This window comes from Trachymyrmex cornetzi, unplaced genomic scaffold, assembly GCF_001594075.2.
Source record: "Trachymyrmex cornetzi isolate Tcor2-1 unplaced genomic scaffold, Tcor1.1 scaffold16, whole genome shotgun sequence".
NCBI classification, from domain to species: Eukaryota; Metazoa; Arthropoda; class Insecta; order Hymenoptera; family Formicidae; genus Trachymyrmex; species Trachymyrmex cornetzi.
Genome location: NW_017296201.1, coordinates 6,603,670 through 6,621,387, shown reverse-complemented (window position 1 = coordinate 6,621,387; position 17,718 = coordinate 6,603,670). Strand labels below are relative to the sequence as shown.

Below are 17,718 nucleotides of genomic sequence, written 5' to 3'. Positions count from 1 at the left end.
CATGAGAATGAAAAAGAAAGATAATAACGCAGTGCTGTGATAATTATCATCAAAAAAACTGAGACCTAAAAGAAAAGAGCAAAAAATCGAATTGCGAACTTGAATCAAATCACTCGTCCGTGTTTCACTCATTTTTTCCTTTTTTTTGCAAAGAGGGCGCCTGTGTGAAAAATATTTTTATTTCTCAGAAAACCACCTTCATTACGTGTAAATATAGTAAAAAGTATATTTTCAATGGTATCTATATAAAATGTACATCTCGCAAATTAGAACAAGTTAATTAATATAGAAGTTAACGACAAAACGACAATGCCTAGATGCCTATTACTTATGCAATAATACATTTTCTCTCGTTATTGTATAATATTACCTCTGATTGCATTCTTATTGCTCATTTGAATTAGAGAGAACACATCAGGATTTGGTCACTCGCAATATACTACTAGAATAGTACACATTGATGGCTGCTTTATATAAAGTATTTAATAGTGACATAATATAACCAGTTTTGATAATGAAATAATTGCATAATGTGTTAAATATCGTGACAATATCATTATTGAGTATTTAAAATATTTGTATGTTTTTATATTTAATTTTGCTAATTCCACGCACTTTTAATATGTACTATCTTACTGTAATATGTACTGAATCTACACTGTTATATATTAAAGATATTAAATTTAAACCCATTTCTTAAGCTAAATGACATTTTATTATTTTTAACTTTCAAATGTAACAAAATTTATTATTTGATTATAAAATATGTGATTAAAAAGACAATCACATCCAAACAACACATTTCCATAGTTGAATTGCTTAGGCCCAATTTCACAATATATGGTTACCTAAAGATTAAAGGTAACCAAGAAATTTATAAATGAATTTTATTGATGAATCTGTTGGTAACCTTAAGGGCCTGCGCACAATAGAGGAATAAGAATTAGATATTAAGATTTCAACCTATCAGAAACCATATATTCCCGATTCCGATGTAATCAGTTTCTGATAGGTTGAAATTTTAATATCTAATTCCTCTTCCTCTATTGTGCTCAGGCCCTTAATCTTTAGGTAACCGTATATTGTGAAAACGGGCCTTAGTTTCAGAGTAAATAGCATTTGTATTGGTCGCGTTTAGCAGACTCAACTGTTGTGGAACAGATCCGTGAGCACTCGCTGCTATTGGTGTATTCTTCTAGATCATCCAATAGCAGCGAGCGCTCACGGATCCGTTCCACAGCAGTTGAGTCTGCTGAACGCGACCATTGACGTATTTGTTTAGTAATAAATTACATTTGAGTCAAATTGGATATATTTCTTGAGAAAATTCATTGTTTTATTTAAATTAATTGTATATTGAGTATGGGCAGTGGCGACCTAGGAATGATTAAAAATAATTTAAGTTGGATATAATTTGACATTATGAATTTAATGTAATATAAGTAATCAAATTCGTAAATAGAAAATATAAAATATTACGTTTTGAAATTTTTCGTTCCACTCTCTTTCTCTCTCTCTCGTTCTCTCCAGAAAGAATCAAGAGAGAGTAGAGTGAATAGTGTTCTCTACTCTTATTGGTTCTGCTATTTTCAGGCTACTTCCGCAAATACGCACGCGCGCACATATATATATTTATACTATATAGGTGCGTTCCGATATTCATTGCCAGTGCTGAAATTGTACAGTACACGTTACGTACGCTATAGATTTTCAGCACTGGCAGTGAATATCGGAACGAACCCTATGTATTATAGCGCGTGACAAAGTGAGTTTGGAGTGAAACATAAGCAAAGAGAATTATTTTTCTTAGCCACTTCTACTAATATAGATTAAGTTTAATCTCGGTTAAATTTACTCTTTATCCTTTTCTAATTTTTAAATCTAAAAAAAAAGATAAGTTAAACCAAGTTTAAAGTTAATTTTCATTAATAGAAACAAGCATTGTGCATCATGCATTGACGTGTCTTGCGTCATAGCGCGAATTTTTGTTGCTCCCCCAATGTGATACTTCTTTCTGCGATCGCGACGTATACTTTCTGTAAAACCATCTACAATTTCGAAATCGCCTCATTTCAAATTTTTTCACGATCGTATACCGAGTGCATCCTTATTCCCGAGATGAATATATAGATATGATTATTTGCACTCAACAAGTCAGTTCAATTCCATGCAATTTCAAGATCGTTAAAAAAATTGTTTACCAGTCCATTGTACTTTTCACGTCTCGAGATCCGTCGTGATTCGACGACGTTGAAAAAACATCTCGATTAAGAATCTCGACTCTCGATCATCACAACGATGTGGATCTCGCAGAAGAGCCAGAGGTCGTCGCCGCGCGGTTTCTCGGTACAAAAAACCTGTTGCTTCGGCGGCCACGCGAGTCGGCCGCGTCTCGCGCGTCGTCACGGCGTGCAAAAAAGCGGGGCTCGCGGCTAAATTTGTGGGAGTCACGAAACCGTGAGTAGACGGTCCGCCTGTCAAAGATAAATTGATATAGGAGCGGCTGCGAATTTGCGGAAAGCGTGCACTGAGATGTCGACATTGCTTATATCCGCTAGACATGCGGGCGCGAGTGCGCTCACACTGGCGCTCGCACGTACAAACCAACGACACTTGTTATCGTCGTGACACGGACGTTGACAGAGTCCGAACGCTCAAGTATCTCTTTTTCTTTTTCTCTGGCTCGGAAAACAAGCGTTCGTCTCGGCCGAAATCATCGGCGATCGTGCGCGCGCGCGCACGCGCGTGCGTTACGCGGAACCGTGCGTTCCGGTCGCGGTTCCAATGTGTCTTCCAATGCTATTTGACAAACGTATTTCTCAATCTCGGATTTACACTTACCGTGAATGGCTAACCACGCTCGTAACACGGACGTTGGTACTTGGTGAATACGGCGAGGACGACATAACACGCGCACCACAACGAACCGGCCATATTGTTTACTGGGAAGAGATCTGAGACTGACTGACACAGCCGCTTGCGTTCGCCTCCGGTTAAAAGCTAACTGTGGTGCCATCTCATAAGCAACTAGAAACTAATATCGATCAAGTGTATAGTCGATATTATCAGAGAGAAATTGAAATCGAAGAATACATACACGATGACTTAAAACCTGTAATCGTAAAATGCCGCCACGCACTACTGTTCTCTGAAAAAGAGGATTCAAATTACATACAACTACATAGGCTCGTGTTCAGATTCCTACTCGGGTGTTCTTCGGGTGTCATGTCATCCTTGTTTAACGTTCGGTAAATAACAAGGATAGAGTGATACCTGGGTGGCACTTGGGTGGGAATCTGAACACAGCCTAGCAGAGAGAAACCTGAGGACATGACGGCCCAAAACCTGTAACCGCAAAATGCTGCCGCGCACTATTGCCCTCTGAAAAAGTGGATGTAAACTAAATAGCAAGATCCACTTGTCTGAGGGTACACTGCAGTGCATTAATTTGCTGGATCATAGTAGCGGCTCGACTTATCGACGTTCATTTTTTACTCAATTATTATCAACTTTACAGAAAAACTGCAAGAGGCAAAAATAATTTATTTTCTTCTCATAGAACTCTAAGAATTTTTTCAGAATTTTTAATCAACTTTTTAGTACTGCATTTTCTTATTTTTGATAAGTCGGGCCGCTACTATGACCCAGCGAATTAATGCACTGTACTGTACATACATATGTCCACTTTTCAAGGCTGTAGATGATAAATCGATATTTGGTTCGTATTATAATCGTACTATATTCATAAACTATGAATCATAAATATTCATCTTTGCAATCTTACATACGCGTGATGTTTACTTCTTTGCCGTTAGCAATATAGTAGTATTACATATATGGTTTTCCTACACCATGTTTCGAGTCCACTTTTTTCGTGACCGGCCGCTTGAGTTTGATCTCCTTATTACTCCGTGGGATCCCCTTAATGATTTTCTGCAAATTGCTCATTGCAAAATTAAAAATAAAAAAAATATTTGCATTGCTTCTTTAAACAATTAAAAAATTTTGTCATAATTTTTAAAGTAAAGTTTAAACTTAGAATTTTACAATAATTTAATTTTATCTTAGGTTAATAAATTCCTTGATAATAATTTCCCTAACTTTTCTCAGTTTTCCCAGTTTTCATGGTCCCTGACTACTTTTTAATTTCCCTGACCGCTAACAGCCCTGGTAACGCAAAAAAATTTTACATTTACGTACATGGAATTTTCTAAAAATATTGTTATTTATATCTCTCATCTCGTGAACAATTATTTATTAGCTAGATTTTCACACATACTAACATTATATCATTGTTCTAGGGAGCACATTGATGTAACGTAGAAACTAAGAAATATTGATAAGGATCCGATACAAGGATCGAAACGTATATATGTTAATACAATAAAGAATTTGACACACAACTACACCTAGTGTTTAGACTCGATTGGCATTGATACACACATTGATTTATTCATACGAGTCAATAATCAAAGAATTTTCATATTGGCAATTGTTTATGTTTTTTTAAAATTATTTCTAATATTTTTTAAATATTATTTAATGTTTTTAATTTAAATGTTCCAAATGTCTGTTGATTCAAATACTTTTGAATTCTTGTTCTGATATTGCAGTTGTTAGATCTTAAGGAACTCAAGTAGAGAATAAAAAATTTATTTAAAAAAAACATACAAATGCAGATATTCCTGTAGCAGAAATGAGATCAAGAAAAGACAGATTTAAAAAGGTATAGAAATAAAAAATAGCAAAAAAAGATTTTCTAAAAGAATTCACTAGCCTTGATCCATTAGCCAGAGGCATTCTAATTGAATTCTTGATGATTTCCAAAATTGATCCTTCTCAATCATGTCCCCCCCCAAAGAGAAAAGATTAATTTTCCATTGAAGGATGACTAGCCTCGAAAAGAGCCATGTCATCACTATCAACTTCTTGAAGCTTCCACAAGTTTCAAATATATGGAAGTTTCTTCTCGAATCTTCTATCAGATAAGGTACAATTACATGCCTGTTGCGTCTACATCCACAAATTAACGTAGAAAATACAACTTCTTGTAAAAAATCTCGCAACTCTCAAATGTATCATGTATCAAATGTATCATGTTTAGTACTAAAATCATAGTCTGCACAACCTAGCAATCAATCTTCCACACATGTGTTCTTTTTGGCAATCACGAATAAATAAAAAAAAAATTCAAACAAAACTTGATTAAATTGAAGAGAGAAATCCCAAGAAAATGATTTTCATGTGATTGAAAACAAATTTTATTCAAAGCCTTTCTATCTAAAAAGAAAGTTATTCAAGCCTATTTTATCTTATTATGAATCATCCTGCATTATATATCTTGAAAATGTATATGGAACTAGTCTATCCAAGTAGATCTGATTATATAAATCTAACCTTAACAAATATTATTTTTTATATTACATAGAAAATTAAAAAAAAATTAATATCTTCGTATACTATTTGCGCATTTCTCTTTCAATTTATAATCGAGATTTATATTAATGCAGACAATACTATCTCATAAAATAATAAAATAATAAATATTCATATATGAACACTATTCCTCCTGGATTTTACTGTTATCAATGTTCGTTGCGTAGCTATTTGTACGCTATTTATTCTGCTCTGACGTATTACTCTTGTGTTACTTGTAGTAGAAATTATCTGTAAATTTAAATAGCGTTATTATATTTAAGTGTTATCATATTCAAACAAAACGGTACAGTAGCACAAGTACCTTTATCAGTGTTTCCGTCTATATTGTCAGTCGACGAGGTATTTTGATTTGGAAGTAAATTTTTAGTCTGTATATCGCTTAATTGCGCAGATTTATTCGTGTTTATTGATTGCTCCGAAAGCAATTTATTCAACTGCGAAATATGTTGCTACAAAAAAGATATTAAATATTTGAAAAAAGTGTACAATTGATATCTATAAACAAACATTTATATTAAGTCTGTTCTTTTTCTATACTCCAGGACTAAACTGAACTGAACTACTTATATTGATTTTTTGTTTTTTTCTCTTCAACGTGGAAAGAAAAAGGAGAAAGATGAACAGTACGAAAAGTTCTGGGATATGGAAAACGAACAACGTATTGCTGCTCGTGCACGTGTTTTTTGAAACTTATGGTCTTTGTTGAAAATTTGGGAAGTCTGTAATCTATGTCGAAAATTTTGTAAAATATTGTATTACAAAAATTATAGGCACTATACATATTTTAAACAGATTTTAACCACTTTAATCTATCAGCCCTTTTACCTTTACACAGAGTAAGATGATATAAAAAATATATTCAAAGTTATATGATTTGACATCACAAGTAATAGAAAAATCAATTTTCGGACAAATCAATTTTTCATGATTACATAAAGATTACAGCCTTTTTTGAAAAAGCTATTAATTTTCAAACAAACATTCCTTAATATTTTTATGCACAAAATAATGAGATAAATCGATTAATGTAAGGAATTAAAACACACATAGTTACTTATTTAAAAAATTATCCATTCCTACATGTTTTTGTTTAAACAAAACAAATTTTTTTAAACCACTATGTATTTTCTAATTTCTTTATACCAATTGATTCATCTCATTATTCTGTTTACAAAAGTATTAAGGTACAATTATAAAAAAAATTAATAGTTTACAAGATATTTGATGTATAAAATGTCAGTATAAAATGTTAAACTATGCTAAAATAAAATGTAAAATATTTTAAAAACTATTGATTTTTCGAAATCTCTATTTTAATACTTTTTTACATGCAAAATAATTCGAGAAGAATGATATTATATGAAAAAAGCATACAATTTCATTTTAATAAATGGCCATAATCTCTATATGGACTCTCTATATTTCTTATAAAAAATCGTTTTTGAAACTTGATTTCACAATTATTTGTGTCCCATCAGATTACACAACTTTTGTGTGGACATTGTTTTTATTTGACCTTAACCTATAAACATAAAAGTCGATAGATTACAATGAGACTCCCTACATGTTTGTACAGGATGCTTCCGCAACCTACAATCTACATATCGGTAAGTCGGGTTGCTTATGGGCAGGGGCACGCTTTACTGGTAATCAGGGAGAAAGATTAAGGAGACTCCATTCAGTCTAACTAGTCCTCAGAAAATGGACCAATTTTGCATTTCGAGTTAAATTTCGATTCTCGACACTCGCTTGTGAACTTGGAAGTCCTGTGCATAATGAGTGCGCCATAAGAAAAAGTGTCACAAACGTAACTTAACTCCGTAAAGGCAATTTTATATGCGATTCGTCAGGATTGTCAGAAAGGACGATTAACCGCAGACCACGGAGTAATAAGATCAAACTCGAGGTCTGAAAGTGGACTCGAAACACGGTGTAGGAAAACACATGGAAAATCCAGCAGATGTGATTTTAGTGCCATCACGCCTTGCGGGAAAAGTTGGATGTATTGACTATCACGTGCAAATCTGCCGGATTTTCCATGGGTTTTCCTACACCGTGTTTCGAGCCCACCTTTTTCGTGATCGGCAGCCTATTTCTACGAAATTGGCTTGGTTCCAACCAAAGACATAGAGAATAGACTGCGCAATCCGTGTGTCAAAATGGTCGATAGGGATGAGAGAGAAGGACCGTGGCAGACGGCCAATTCTATCTCTTTCCATTCAATGGTGTAATGGGAGAGAGAATGAAAGGGGGATTGGCCGTCTCCCACGGTTCCTCTCTCTCATTATTGTCGACCACATTTGATACACTACTTAGATACGGATCGCACAGTCCATTCTCTTCTATGTCTTTGGTTCAAACTACCTGAAGACGAGTCCTGGGCCCCTATTCTGTAAGGGGCTTCGCACAATAAAAGGAAACAGGGAACAGAGAATAAGAATTTCAACCTATTAGAAACTATGTATTCCACAATACATGATTTCTGATAGGTTGAAATTCTTATTCTTTGTTCCCTTTTATTTTGCGGAGCCCCTAACTGTTTTTATACGCCTACCGACAATTATCGATGTCATTGCGCAAATATTTTATATGGTGAAAAAGCTGCGCAACGACACCGACAATTGTCAGTAGGCGTGTAAAGACAGTTACAGAATAGGGGTTCTGAGTACAATGCATCCCAATAAAGGGAAATATTTTTAGAATTTTAAATTATTATATTTTTAAAGTTTTAAAAATTTTTTGAGATAAGTTATAAGAATGCAATTAAAATAGGGGTTTCCATTTAAGAAATTGAAGATGACCTTCATGCAATCTTCAAAAGACAATCCAAGATCGAACTAACAGTATCATTTTATGTCCAATTCGAAGTGATAAAACATTTTTCGTATCTTCTTATATTTTTCAAAATATTATCTAGGGAAATTAAAATAAGATACCTTGTATAATAGTAAAATTAGGGACTTACTTCTTTACGAATAAGCTGTTGGCGATTTTTATATTCGAATTTATTTTGAGTGCTAGACAGTACAAAGTTCATCATCATATCTTGCTGTAAAAGCATATTATCCTGATTCAATGAAGTTGCTTTCATCATCGGATTTATTAACGATTTTTCTTCTTTTTCCTTTTCGTATTCTAACCAAGCCTGTTTGCGTTCCTCTTCATTCAATTCCTCTTCAGCCTGTTAAATATAAATTTGTCATACATCCAAAATATATGAACATCCATCTTATACGAAAGAAAAAATTTCTCACCTTGTTTTCCAATAGGGAGTCATGTTCGTGATAATTTTTCACGATATCCTTCAACTTTAGAAATATGTCTGCTAGTAGTCTATCTTTAGGTAAATTTAACTCAGATTTTTTTCTATCATCATACCCTTCAAACATATACAACTCGTTTACATTTTGATTGGTGTAATGCCGTTCGATCTGTTGTTCGTCAACGACACGACACGAAAGCGAGAGCTTCGTAATTTGACGATTGTAAATCTTTTCCTCCATCGTTCCCGTAGCGAGAATTCGATATACGTAGCACGGCTTCTTTTGTCCGAATCTGATAATCATTGTATCGACAAATCAGAGATAATTAATTTGAAATATGTAATGACAGAAAAAAAAGATTACGCAATGGAAGATGTCAAAAAAAGTACCTATATATCCGAAATATACTTTGTATGTCATGAGACGGGTTCCAACTAGCGTCGAATACAATCACTCTGTTCGCTGCAATTAAGTTTATTCCCAATCCTCCAGCGCGTGTGGATATGAGGAACAATCTTGCTCTCGTATTGGTGGGACTATTAAATATTTTACACCATATATCTCGATTTTTAGATGAAGTCTGACCATCCAATCGAAAGTAATCAAGTCCTAAGGACCAATTTCCGATATGATTATCGAGGGTGTCACAGGGTGTACCGTTTTGAGTCTGATCGTTTATTTTTCTTAAAAATTCCTCGATTAAGGTAAGAGAATATAGAGATTGCGAGAATACGAGCCTGTCAAATAATGAATAATAATACAATAATATATATATAGTGATGTGAAAATTATAATTTATCAAAAAATTAGGTACAAGATATACATACACTTTATCACCGATCTGTTCACATTCTTTTAAAATTCCGAAAAGAAGTAATAGTTTAGCTGACACTTTCATATCTTCAAAATGTTCGGGTTGTACAAACTGTGACCACCATTCTGTGACCACTTTAGGAGTTTCTTCCTCTGATTCCACTTCTAAAAAATCAATTTAATGTATATCTAATATCCTTATTTTATTTACATTTTATTATTTTATTTATTTGTATTTGATTTAAATATTTATAAGCGTTTGGTTTAAATGTATGTGTCACAGTCAAAGTATTAATTCAGTAAATGTAATACACTTAATAGTCAATGAATGCACATATTAATTTTTTTTTTAAGTAAATGTACATACACTACAATAAAATTTAAACTTTTACTAGTAGAAGCATACATTTTCACTTGATTTAGTAAAAGTATGCACAAAAATGTAATTTAAATGAACATTTTTGTTAGCAAAGGTGCAAACCAACTATATACTGTTGTAGCAAATGTATATATTGTTTAATAAATGAATGTATTTATTAAAATAAAGTAAACATTTTTTAATTTAGCTGATACTTTTGTTAAAATATTACGTAATATATACACATATATGTATATGTGTGTGCATGCGTGCGTATGTACCAGTAACTGTATACATTTACTAAATTTTACGCTTTTACTATAACACTTAGACATAAATTAAAATACGTAAAATAGCATTCTTGAATCATAGAAACTTACTGCCAGGATTATTTCTTGTACTACGTCTAAGAACATATGTATTATCTTTTTCACCATCGCTCGTCTGAACGTCACTGTCACTACTCGAATCGCTGTTGCTGGTATTCTCTGTATCGGTAGTATTGTCATCAATAAAATCTGTTATCGAACCCTCTGACTCGCTTAAAAATTCAAGTTTTTTCTCATTTAATTTTTCTATTTTCTCTGCATTCAGACGTAGAGCTACGGGATGCGTCCAGATTCTTTGTAATGCTTGAAAATCAGCGAAGAGACCTTGAACTTTTTGACCAGCTCTATATCTATTGAGAAAAAGTAATACTTTTGATCATACAAATTATTATATGTAACTTAATAATTACATTTTAAATTATTTAACCCGGGAGTGATCGCGCATTTTGCCGTACTCTTCCGTTTTCTATTTAATCTTTCAATTTATTGGCACTATTACATTTTTATCTTTACGTAAATGTTTGTTATTATTTTTTCTGTATTGTATAGTATGCGAAAATAAATGACGTAAACATGCTTATATCTACATAAAATTTGATATGTTTGTAACGGTCGGTCTAAAAGACCGTTGCGTGCGCGCACTTACATTAGTATTTGTTGTCTCCGCCAGCTCTGCCATTATTATATTTTTATAAATAAAAAATAAAATAATAATTTTTTTATTATTTTGTTACATATCAATAATTTTAATAAATAAAAAAAAAAGATAAAATTGAAATAAAGATATATCATATAAATACAATTATTTCCAGTAATTATATTATGTTCCTTTATTTTTAATTGATTAATATAAAGCATTATCAGAACGTTTTCTTATTATATTATCATTTATAGTAATTACAATTATATATGTTTCTAATTATAAGTATATATTCTAGAACATATATGTGCAAAAATATATTTCCGTTAAAATGACCAGGACGCGCCTACTAAAGTTAGTTTCGAGACGCGTCTACTCCCAGATTAAATAAGAAGAAAATGCAACAAAGATACGAGGGTCATTTGAAAAGTTTCGAGCCTCAACATGAAAATAGCATTACTCGTCAAAACCATTCTGGTACTACATGTTTTGCAAGATACTTGTGAAAATTGTAGCCATTTTGGATGCTCAGTCGTTATTTGAGAGTTATTTGTGACAGTCGATGTCACTGTTTTCGTTTGATAAAAATCTGTATCCTCCGAGCCTAATTTTGAGCCTAGGAAACAGGAAAAAGTCGTTGGGGATCAGATCTGGTGAATACGGTGGGTAGTAAATTAATTCGTAAATTTTTGTTATGGCGATCGTCGATATTCGGTTTTTTCCATTTTTACAAAAACACTGACATCGACTAACACAAATGACTGTCAAACAACTGAGCGTCCAAAATGGCTATAATTTTCACAGGTATCTTGCAAAACATGTACGATTGTAGTACCAGAATGGTTTTGATGAGTAATGCCATCTTCATGTTGAGATTCAAAATTTTTCAAACGACCTTCGTATAAGATTTTTCAGAAACTTACTTGGCGAGATTATTCAAGTAATATTGATACATTTTAATTTGCGTGTCTGTCAGTCTGACAAAAATAACATATTCTTGTTTGGGCGGCAAGAACGGTGTAAGAACAGAGTAATCAAATCTCTGTACGCTACCCTCTAACATTTTGTGCAACACATGTGCACGTTGTTTCATTAATTTAACATCAGAAGAAGTAGAATCGTCAAACTGACCGTTTTCTATAGGATTTACAAATCTGTTTAAAAATTCTTTCTTTGTACCTAGTAGATTGGGTTTCACGAATTGCATCATACAATGATCTGCAAAATACAATTAAATAGATGTAAAATATTTTTTTAAATATACGATTACAAAAATGTTTTATAAAATATTTACATTCTATTAAATTATTCTGTAATGGTGTCCCAGTAAGTACTATGCGTCTCATTGTTTTCACGCTTTTCATGCATTTACTTAAAGCAGTATTTTCATTCTTTAATACATGGCCTTCATCACAGACAATAAGATCAGCACCTGGATCAACTAGGCATTCTAACATCACATTCTTCATATTTTTCCGTATCTTTTTATTTGAATTCGTAAGATTACGGAACATTTCATAGCCAATGATCATAACACCACCGGTTTTTTGCCATTTCTGCAGTTCATTTCTTCTTTCAACATTCTTCTTAAATCTGAAAATATTTTTTTATTTGAATAATATCTGTCATATCAAACTTTGATGGCGAAATTGTACTATAGTCTTTAGATAACAGTTACAAATACGATAAAATATGTAAAACAACACTTGTAAATGTCGAGTATCAAATACTCACTTTGTCAGTTCGTACACTTCGATATCGTCCAAATCCTTCAGCCATATATCGTATTCATTTAGCCAATTAAGTATCGTATTTAGTGGGCAAACTATCAGTACTGTTTTGATGTTTGTCTCGCGAGTGAGAAGTGTATGAGTCAGAGCGATCACTTGTAACGTCTTGCCCAAACCCATGCAGTGTGCGAGTATACATCCGGATCCAGATGTAGTCTTTACTCTTTCTAGAGACTCGAAACAAGCGTCCCACATAAATTTGATGCCTTGCGCTTGATGTGGTTTAAGATGCTTCACCAATTTCTCATGTATAGTAACAAGCTCCTGTTTCGTTTTTGTATTGAAATCTAGAACGAGCTTGTCCACTTTTTCTTCATTGGCAAGTCTCATCTCATATATCTTATTGTACTATATAATAAAAGGTAACTACATATAATAATTCTATTAGTGATAAATGAAAAATGAAAACATGATTGCGGGATATACCAGAGCTTGACGTTCAACGAAACGTTTAAGTCTCTTTTGCTCTTCCTTAGCGACTAGTTTCGTATCTTTCGCCACTTGCTTGTCTTTCAGAACTTTTCGTATATTTTTGCGGCCATCCTTAACGGGTATAGATCTTTGCAAGTTCTTCATTTCTACGTCAATGTTATTACTATCAGATGCCATTTTCTTGATTCGTTTTCGTTTCAATTTTGATCTATAAATTACATAAATTTAAACGTATAAGATAGAAATAAAATAGATAGACAAATGTAATATATATTTTGGAATATAAATAACAGAGGTATATGACCGTGAGCGGAGAAAAGGTAACAAAGTTAATTAATACTCGCGGTCGTTAAAAGACAATTCGTTTATTCAGTGACTCTGCAATTACAAAACTTATTTCTACAAGAACTGTCCGTTAAATGCCACGTCTGTGCTCATGAGATCGCTCGTCCTCTCCTGTTCGAGAGCTTTTCTGTAAACACAATGTTTTCTCCACGAGTTATTTATTATTCGGTTTATAGTTATTACAATTTTAAATAGACATTTTATTGTTATAATTTTAAATTTACGAAAATAATCGATTAAATCTTGGAAATTAGGAATCAAGTAGAAAGAGTACATTCCACTTTAAATGCGCGTCAACATACATAGAAAAAAGATACTCGCGAAGCGTCATCCAAAATCTGAGAATAGAATACATTTAAATATCTACGGTATTTGTAGAAATCAGTTGTGTTTACAAGTAATGTATATGAGACGTGTATACATATATTGTAAAAAATTTAGAGAAATCAGGCACAATAGAAAGACTATCAGAGTCAGTGCTATATGGCTTGGTAGCAAAGACGAATGTCTAGCAATATAGTGACCAGGCTTCGGTTCAAATCCTGAAGCATCCTGATATTTTTCTCATGTTGTCATTTATTTATTACAGGATATTGCAAGCTTGTATGCATGAATTTCCGCGAAACCATCGCACGCTCGGCCTCTGTAGTCGTGGCGCTGCAATAGACGCCACATTATTAACTTACCTCTTCTCTGCAAGCGAAGAATCTATATTTGACGAACCATTGCGTTTACGTTTTAATTTCTCTTTTTCTTTTCTTGTACTATATGAATCTTGTACATTTGAAGCTTCAAAAATGTTATTAAAATCTAAATTTTCTGTCATTATTTTTGAATCCGAATTAAAGATTCTTTGCACGGCCTTCTTCTTATTCTTCTTTTTAAACTCGAAAGATTTGTCTTCGTCAGAATCGATGCTGCAACTAACCGGGAACAAGATTGTACATAGAAAAAATAATTTGAAATTGTTTTAACAAATTAAAAATGTTTGTATAATCAAATAAGCAGGAAATGGAAGAGTTACTATGCCGCTTTGTATAACAATTTAATAATTACGTTACAATTTTTTGACTATAATGGTCACATTCATATATAAAATGTATTATATTTATTTTTATTATCTCATGCAAAATTAAATTTTGCTTCTTTAATATATAATCTTATTCCATAAATCTCTCTTTCTCTTAACTAGTATATAATTCATAGCATGTAATTCTATCATGTATTTGAAACTCTAATATCAATTAGTAATTCAAATATGATGCGAAACAATAGACATAGATTTTATAGAATATACTTGATACCTTTTGAGTTCCTTACGTTCTAGATACTCTCTTGGTTTTTTCAACACACGTAAATTATATTTGGGAATTTCTATGTTTAATTGCGCTGAATGAATTTTGTGGGACATATTCAATTTCTTATCATTTTTGTAGTGATTTGTATCGAGTTCGAGTCTTCTATTTTTTTGTCTGGAGACAATAGATTCTTCATCATTCTCAGGCTCATGATTACGTTTAATATTCTTCGAGACATTTACCATTTCAAATAGAGTCGATTCAGAATGAAATTTATCCCTAGAAGATGGTACGAGTGATAGTTCCTCTTTGGCATTTTGTTTTGCTGTGTCTGTATTCTCATAATTTTTGCTGTCAGAAGAACATATACAATCATTTGTTATAGGTTTCACAATTTTTTCAGACTTATTATGTTTAATTGTACGTTTTCCTGTTTTATTCAATAACATATTGCTGGAATCATTTTTTGAATCATTTGTTTTATTTTTCTTCAATGTATTTTTTTCCTTTACTAATTTTGAAACTTTCGACGTAGAACGAAAATTCCGTATAGATTTCGCTTTTTGATCTCTCTCGCTCTTACTTTGTTTATTTCTTTTAGATAAGATAGATGAATTTTCGTTTGCACGAGACGAATCCTTGCTGGATGAACCAGTTAGATCTACTTCCAACATTTTTTTTTGCTGAAGGGAGTTTATATCGTAATTCGACAATTTCTTTGCGTGAACTTTACAGAAACAAATAATTTTTCGGAAGAATTTTTATCCTCTATCATATAATAATTGCAAGATTTTTTGTACCTCTCCGGTTTTTTCTATTCGTTATATCTGAGATGGTAAAATATATTTTTCAATGTTATATTGCTTCTTCTCTTGTCCTTTCTGAAACAGAAAATCCAATCCATATATACATACAGGTGGTGACAGATATGCCTTAACATCTGAAATTATAAGTATTGGGACATATTCAGAGCACGCTCTCCGTCTCTAGATATTCGTACTACATAATCTAGAGAACATGCTTTGAATATGTCCCAATACTCCAAAGACAGAGAATGGACTGCTCGATCGTATCTAAGTAGTATGATGGACAAAAATGAGAGAGAGGGACTGTGAAAGATGGCCATCTCTCTCTCTCTCTCTCTCTCTCTCTCTCTCTCTCTCTCTCTCTCTCTCTCTCTCTCTCGTTATATCGTTGAGTAGAAAGAGATAAAGATTGGCCGTCTTCGACGGTCCCTCTCTTTTATTTTTGTCGACCATACTACTTGGATACGATCCAACAGCCCATTCTTTATGTCTTTACAATACTCGTACAATTTCAGGTGTTAAGGGGATCCTATGGCTCAAAAGTGAGCGGAAACATGTAATCGGATTAATTACTAATAAAGTTGTTTTGTTAACTGTATTGGTTTGCACAAGAATTACCGTGACTCCTATTGCCCTGTTATATCCAACCATTTTGTAACAGATGTACCTGAAATAATACCCACTAATCATGTAGTACTTTTCCTAATAAAAAACTGAGTCGAAACATCCTCTACCACTTTGTAATTTTCGGAATACTTTTTTTTAGTTACCCAATGAGCAAAATATCTGAAATCGATGTACAGGATAACTTTAAGATATCTTTAAGAGTTTTTTAAGAAATGTCTTCAAAATATTATATTTCACAAGGAACACTGAAAGTGTTTTTTCGATCTTATCCATCGATTTTATCCAATTTTTCGGCAATCTTTAGAAATTAATATCTCGTTGCCTATTGCCAAAAGAGGACTTTTCGACTCACCTTTTTATCAAGAATAGCATTGTATGATTAGTGGGCGTTAGTACACCCTGTATACACAGACCAAACATTCTGTCCATAGCTTGAAGTCGAAAAGTGATAGTTTATGTGGCGTTTAGGAACCGTAATATCTCTTTCTATTTTGATGAGAGCAGTCCGAAAGAGTGACTTAGCATGGGTCCAAATGCCATAAATTATCAATTTCTGGCTTCATCCCCCACCACTAAAAATCATAGAAATCTTGGTCCATGTATATATGTTGTTACAAACAACATACACATACGTATATGTATTACATATGATTATCTACATATGTATTATTTATATAATATTGTAATAGTATATATATAATTGTATATACATATGTATTATATACAATGTTAAAAAAAGGATGGAACCCCGGATTTACTCGGGAGGATGACGTTTTTGAAAGAAATGTTTCAGACAAAAGTTGTTTGAGTATAAAGTGTCAGGGTACAAAAAGATTTATTTACAGATCTTATCAGTTTGACCTTGGGTTGTGTCATCAAGGTCAGGTCAAAGCCAAATCAATTTTTTTACATGGAACGCTATTTTTGATGCCAGAATCTAATTAACTGGTATTAAGTGCTTTTTAAAACATTATAATAAAGTTATTTTTCATCAAACATTTTTCGTGTTATAACACTTGAAAATTATTTACAGGCAATAGGAGTCGACGCTGGTTATCAATTAGCGCAATTTTTCTTAATACTAAAAATATAAACCTTAACTTTGAACGTTTCCGCTCATGGTTTGAGTCTTCATCAGCAATCTTTCCCCCTAGCGCAACTATTTTTAGCATTAAGAAAAATTGCGCTAATTGATAACCAGCGTCGACTCCTATTGCCTGTAATATATTTTTTATAGTTTCATTAATTGTTTTAATTAAAGGAGTCTATAAAAACTTATTAGTTTTTATTAATTTGTAATTTATCATTACTCTTAACCCTTCCGTCCACTACAGGGGTCTTTTTCGACCCAAGCGAAATTTCAAAGTGTTGTAACTTTTGAAAACGGGCACTGAAGGCGCCATATCCCCTCCCTGATTGTTACTCGCTTATGACTCACTAATGATTGAGACTTCAAGTTGAAGGTTGAAAGAAGTTCCATGAATTTTTTCAGATTTTTTAAAGCACTTTTACTGGTCCAAAAAACGCCAAGACGACCCCCGTAGTGGACTGAAAGGTGCCGAAAAAACGTAGTGGACG

General features: G+C 32.8%; 1 protein-coding gene across 1 annotated transcript; it reads right to left on the bottom strand.

Annotated features, from left to right (window-relative positions):
* Window positions 1-5,626: 5,626 nt before the first annotated feature.
* Window positions 5,627-16,569, bottom strand: LOC108758582 (transcriptional regulator ATRX homolog). The gene is made up of 14 exons (XM_018503581.1): window positions 16,493-16,569; window positions 14,714-15,058; window positions 14,096-14,332; window positions 13,059-13,272; window positions 12,577-12,980; window positions 12,137-12,435; window positions 11,766-12,060; window positions 10,257-10,552; window positions 9,530-9,677; window positions 9,092-9,439; window positions 8,694-8,994; window positions 8,405-8,620; window positions 5,741-5,888; window positions 5,627-5,667 (listed from the first exon to the last, which is right to left on the bottom strand). Exons 1-14 carry the CDS (start codon window positions 16,567-16,569, stop codon window positions 5,648-5,650), a joined length of 3,348 nt encoding a protein of 1,115 aa, XP_018359083.1. The 3' UTR covers window positions 5,627-5,647.
* Between the last annotated feature and the right edge of the window lie 1,149 nt (window positions 16,570-17,718).